This window comes from Pyrus communis, chromosome 9 (genome assembly GCF_963583255.1).
Source record: "Pyrus communis chromosome 9, drPyrComm1.1, whole genome shotgun sequence".
NCBI lineage: Eukaryota > Viridiplantae > Streptophyta > Magnoliopsida > Rosales > Rosaceae > Pyrus > Pyrus communis.
Genome location: NC_084811.1, coordinates 20289751 through 20296314, shown reverse-complemented (window position 1 = coordinate 20296314; position 6564 = coordinate 20289751). Strand labels below are relative to the sequence as shown.

General features: G+C 35.1%; 1 protein-coding gene across 1 annotated transcript; it reads right to left on the bottom strand.

The window, feature by feature from the left end:
• Positions 1-4881: 4881 nt before the first annotated feature.
• On the bottom strand, positions 4882-5430 carry LOC137744483 (MADS-box transcription factor PHERES 2-like). Its single transcript, XM_068484286.1, has one exon. The coding sequence runs from the start codon at positions 5428-5430 to the stop codon at positions 4882-4884; it is 549 nt and encodes a 182-aa protein (XP_068340387.1).
• Positions 5431-6564: the final 1134 nt, after the last annotated feature.

The following is a 6564-nucleotide window of genomic DNA, read 5'->3' as shown; positions in this document are numbered from 1 at the left end:
AACCCAAAATGGGTTATGCATCAATGTCACCCGGAGAGATGGATTGGTGAAGAAGGAGCTGTGAGAAGAAAAGAACGAAAAGAAAAGAGTGAGAAGCAACATGTGAGTGAAGAAGAAAGGGAGAAAGAGTGAGTGAGGAAGAGGGGTCGGTTGGTAGAAAAGAGAGGAGAAGCACTTCAAAAGAAAAAGGATAGTTGTGTTAAAAATAATAACGGAAGTGTTAGAGTAGAAGAAAGAGGCATAAAAGAGAGAATTTTTAAGAGAGACATGAAAAAAGGAAAGGGGGATTGGCGAAGAAAGAAAGAAAACAAGAGGGAGGAAATGAAGTTGAAAACAATAAAAAACAGGAAATGATTACATATTGTTTATCATTTATATTATTGTTAAAGATTATTACTTTATTGTTGATATTATAATTATATTACTCTTATTACTAATCAGTTTGATTTATGTTGAAACTTGCATGCTTATTAGTATGTATTAGCGGAATAAGAAGGGAGTGAGTACATTCTTGCATCTCATTCGTATATTTTATGTATTTGCAAGAATTACTCATTCCAATTATTACTTTGTTGGTACTTTCATTGTAAAGTAACTTGTGCACTAATGTTGTTCTGCTGCGTATTTAATAACTTATATGTGGTAAACTCAATCCTTTATTATGTAAGATCTTGTTATATGATGTATTGCGCAATCGTTACAAATTATTTTATTTTATTTTTCACCATATCTTGGTTGTAGAATTTATTTATATAACTAAGATATGGCTCACACCCTAGCTCGTGATAATCCTTATTTGCGGGCGTGACAACAATGCCGGAGGGAAATTGACACCGGCAAAGCACGGGTGCGTTTTGGTCGCGTTTCACGTGTTGGAGCATCGGCTCCACGATGGTGGGCTTCATGGCAATCTTTGATTGCGATTTTGATCCTGAAGTTGTGGGGTGCGTTTCGGTTGCGTTTGGCAGTCGCTGATTACGATTTTGATCATGAAGTTGTTCTCGTGGCCGGCCTTGTGGAGATCGACAGCAGCAAATAGGGACTTCGATGATACTAGTCCAAGATCCAACGAGATTAATCGAATCTCTCGATCTCCACACGTTAGGGATGACCATCACCTCGGGAAACGATGAACCAAGTCATCGGACGTGGTCGAATCACGACGACCATCTGCACAACGGCAAGAATTGGGCGGCCCCCAGATTGAGAAAGACGACCAAGTAGAAATACGATGGGTCATTTTGGTATGAGCTTAGGTCTAGACTGGACGGCTTGCGCGGTTTGAAGGGGCTTGTACGCAATTTAGGGTTTTGATTTTTTTTTTTTTTTCTTTCCACACGTATATAATTAAACACCATTCTTGAATCGATCCCTCCTTCAGAGATACACTTTGTGCTAATAACGTATTGAAGAAAAGATATTGTGAGTAAGGGTAAGAGAGGAACGACATGACAGATAGAAAGAGAGAGCTCAATGGTTGTGAATTATACACTCTCCCATTTGGTCTTATACTTTAATTTATACTCAGGTGGCCTTTACTTGCCTCATAAGTAATACAAGCTATAAAGGGATTAACTATCCCAAATCGACAAATCCTATTGGAATGTACTTAGGTTTTGTGTATAAACACCCCATATGTTGTTGTATATACCCTACATAAAAAATTATTACCAAATAACTTATAACCCTAATATGAAATGACTATTTGAGACCTCACCACCACTCTCACTCTCAATTGTAGAATAAAATCCTGAAAAAAGCAAACACATTGATGAAGAAATATTATTTTTGACTATTGGAACATAAAATCAAGTTTTGGCTCTCCGTTCATTCATTTTCTTTGGCATTCAAGAAATTATTTAAATGACGGAATATAAAGTTGACTTTCTGCAAAATTCTGCTTTAATTGAAATCCAAGAAATAGGAAGAAAATTGGAGAATGTTAAAAAAAAAAAAAAAATTAAATATAATTAAATGTATTATTATTGTGGTTGTTTTAAATATTATTTGTAGTAAGGAGAATGATTGGATTTAGCCTCATAATTGGCTAACAATAATGTTGTTTAATGATGAACAAATTCAATGTTTCTTGACTGGCTAAAATGGAAACAATGCCATTAGATATATAACCTTTCAAAGGGGTTATAATCTTTCATGGAAATTTTATTTAAACCCATTTAACCTCTTTTTGTACCCAACTTAAATTTTAAATGTTAATTGTCTATTTTACCCTATTGCATAATTACTATTAAGTACAAAATGAAATTAATAATAAAACTCAAATTTATCAATAAACCCAAACACTATAATTAAACTCTACGATCACTCTTTGTTTATTCTATGTTCATTATGGCTAAAAACCTAATAGCTCTCATAGAGAAAAATAAGTTTTTTTTTATTAATAAATTGTAAGATTCCACATCGCCCAATGGTGAGGATCTTGTAAGCCTTATATGTATATTCTCATCTTTACCTAGCACGATTTTGGGAACTCATTGGCTTCGGGTTCCGTAGGAACTCCGAAGTTAAGCGAGTTCGCACGAGAGCCATCCCATGATGGGTGACCCACTGGGAAGTTCTCATGTGAGTCCCTAGAAATAAAACTGTGAGGACGTGGTCGGGGCCCAAAGCGGACAATATCGTGCTATGGTGGAGTCGAGCCCGGGATATGGTAGGGGCCCGGGCCGGGATGTGACTTGAATGGTGATTTTTAAGTTTTGAATCCTCCAACCAAGGTATGACTCAATTTTTGAATTTTTTTGTTCATTTGATTTCAATTTTTTAGAGTGTAGAAGTTACTTTACTGTAATTTTTTTCAACAAATACAACGAAAGAATCCTACCTTCCGGCTAAAACAACAATGAAAGCATCCAACGATGAAAAATGTCCAGTGTGAAAGGACCCAGTAACTGGTTGAATTGGCAAACAACTGAGAAAAGTCAAACTTATGCTCATTTCTTGCGGTTTTGAAGTGAAAACCATGATTCCTTTGCATTATCTTGCTTAGTTGTTTCCTCAATACACCAAAATAACCACTCCAAAGCTATAAACATCGCTCTTCTCAGTCAGATATCAGGAGGCTCTCAAGAGGTGAAAAAAAAAAAATTTCCATTTTATATCTGGTCTAATATAAACCATTAAGTTGTATATGTATTAGGACTCCTATATTTGGCCGAAGTAGGATATGTATTCTTCCTTTCCTTGTGAGATATGGCATATCTATGTGTGTATATATCGTAACCCTAACGATCAATACATACGATTTGAAGTATATTCAGCCATTCGTTTTCTACTATATTATGGCTGGTGATGATGGAGAATTGCCGATCTTCTCCTCCAGCAACGATGATATATTCGTGGAGATACTTTCATGGCTACTGGTCATATCTCTCCTCAAATTCCATTGTGTATGCAATTCATGGCGTGACTTAATCTCTACTTCCCAGTTCTCGCCAAGCACCGAGCACATACCAACGACAACAACTAGAATGTCATGATTCTCTTTAAACACCCCTATCCACTTCCCCATGACTGGCCACCAATCCCCTTTCGATTTTCCACACTCGCTGATTACCAATCACTAAAAAAGAATGTTGGCGGTGCCTCCGCCTCTGCAGTCGTATCATTAGCAATAGAAAGCAGCTATTGAGACCTTGAAGATGAATTTGCATTTGATACTAGTCTCTACAGTTCATCCCTTGTGGGTTCTTCCCATGGCCTCATCTGCCTACTACTTGACTAGGTTTATGGGGGTATATTAGGTATTAAATTTGGGTTTAAAGAGATATTAATAGTTTAGTTAAAAATCAAATGGGTGCAAAGAGTAAGTTGGGTGTAGAAATAGGTTAGATAGGTTTAAATAAAATTTCCCTTCATAAAATGATGCATGTCGGATGGCAGTTTTTAAATGAACAAATGTGTTCCTTTTACAAGTCTAAAAATACAAACAAGAAAGCGGTTTACACAACTGACATGACCTTATAAGAACAATCCCTACAGTTTGTGCATCAGGCTTCTTAGAATTCAACATGATCGTTTAAGAAAATGTGAAAGGGTACTTGGACATGTGTATAAATCAGATGGTAGGATCTATGTAGATTTTATACGACAATTTAATTCATCTTTCTTGTCTCTAAAATGTGGATTATTCTTTTGTTTTGAAATAAAGAGTTTGATGTGGAGCTAATTGATGATTGTGGGGTGTACGAGAGTGTGAGGTGTGAGGGTAGTATCGAAAAATACGTAGGGTGTGTTATTTTAATTTAAAAAATAAATATGGAATGTATTAAGTATGTGGGGTGCAATCAATAAAGTATGGGGTACTAGTAAAATAACACATCTACTTATAAGTTTTAATAATCACATTCTTAATTAGTACTACAGTCTCGTAATATTTCTCTTTACTTGTAAATGAGATGTCTTAGGTTCAATTCTTACCAAAGACGAATTAGAACCTCATTATTGCTAGCCCATTGTGAGGTTAAGCTCACCCTCTCCTCTTCAGTATAAATAATATCATTTGTTCAAAAAACAAATAACTATAACTATCTATCTATCTATCTATATATATATATATATATATATATATATATTAGATAATGGATAGATATTGCATGATACTTAAAAATTAATAAGGGAAGTAAGACATTGCATAACATTCTAAGAAACGATAGCAACAATTCATTAAAGCATTAAAGTACATTAATACATGAATTGGGAAATAGAAAAAAAATGTGGGGAAGAAACCTAATGACACCATAGACCACTAGAGAATTTTATCAATGTGTTTTCTTCCCTTATTTTATTAAACTTTAAAGTAACATTGCAATTCAAGGATTACGAAATCCCAACATCAACTCCACCGTTGCCACTTCCGAACAGTTATGGAAACTGCTTTGTACTGCTACTAGCTCCAGCAGCGTTCTCCATTGCTAGCTTTCTTTTTGCCCATTCCAAATACTTCAAGAGATACTCTCGACGGTCCTCTCCATGCTCTGGAACTGTCATGTTAAATTCTTCTCCACCATCAGATGGTGGAACATTAACTTCTGGCTCCATTGTTTTGATCCGTTTCTGAATCTCTTTCATCTTCTCCTCCGTAAACAAAAGCAAATTGGTTAGCTCTCTATCTTCAAATGTATGAAATGGCTTATAATTTTGAGTGATCTGGTGCATGATATCATTCACCTCCACCTCAAAGTTCTCTCTTTGAATCCTGTTGATTCGATCTTTAAGTTTGGCTACCTTCTCCTTGAGGTAAGTTTCCTGGTCCGTCATCTTCGCCAACCGCTCGGGAAATGGTATGCTTTGGTACCTTGCAATTAGTTGTTGAAGCAATGGGAGCTCAGGCCATGTACTAGGCTCACCAGTGGCCGGGTCATAGACAATGGTGAAGCCACCCACATCACATAAGGTGGTTATTTCACGCATTTTTTTAAATAAGCTTTCTCTACTTCTTTTGGAGGTGGCTTTCCGAGCATTATCGTTCACTATCCAAGCAAGTTTCACTTTGCTTCTGGGCATGATTGATAATGCTCCTCCTATATATTCACTTTTTTCCCACTTCCAACTCTTATGCTTCATGTTCCACCCACCCAAGGCTATTTATAGCACAAAGGGATAACAAATAGGGTTGTCTAGGGTGTAGGGTTAATTTGGTCATTACAATTTTTATGCAAAAATAATAATTGATTTAATTTTGAAGTGGTCTTTTAAAATAATAATAATAATAATAATAATAATAATTTAGTTAATTTTCTGGAAACAACATCAATGAAGGTTAATTTGATCACCGCTTCATATTTTATGTTTAAATGTGTCGGATGAAATAACGACAAACCTCAACGCATAACGATCGTCAAATAATGATGCTTAATGTTATATCAAATAAGCAGACGTGGCAGAGCTAATGTGCTTCTCTATAGACCCGAGTTCGAACCCCTTCTTTTTAGTTTAGGTTAATCTAAATACAAGTATCACTTGCATAAAAAACATTATACAAAATAATAATATAATATGTTTATTTTGAATTCGAAGGGATGAAATGACCATTTAGTACATTGAATAAGCATAAATATGGATAAGATTATCTAAAAAAGTAAAAGCCACATAGATGAAATTTCTCTCTCTCTCTCTCTCTCTCTCTCTCTCTCTCTCTACATCTTCTTAGGTAGAGGATTATTTCCCTATAACATATCATCATTATGTTATTGCATTATATTTTAGTTTTTCCTTATAAAATATTACCATTCATGTATTTATAGGTCAGATATTCATTGTATTTTAGTGTTTCCTTTTATCGTATTACCATTTGAGTCATCACACCCTGGCTCCTTAATATTATTTCCATTCATGCCATATTAGTCAAACATTCGCTGTATTTTTTTTTTCTTCTTATTTTAGTTAGGAAGTAAATATTATACACAATTTAAAAAGGAAAATCCCCAACGATGATGAAGTGTAATATAACGTTGTAGAATAATTAGTAATACCGCCCTGATGGTGTATATGATCATACAAAACATAATTGTGATACAGATATAAGTGAGCATCTCAGCCCCTCAA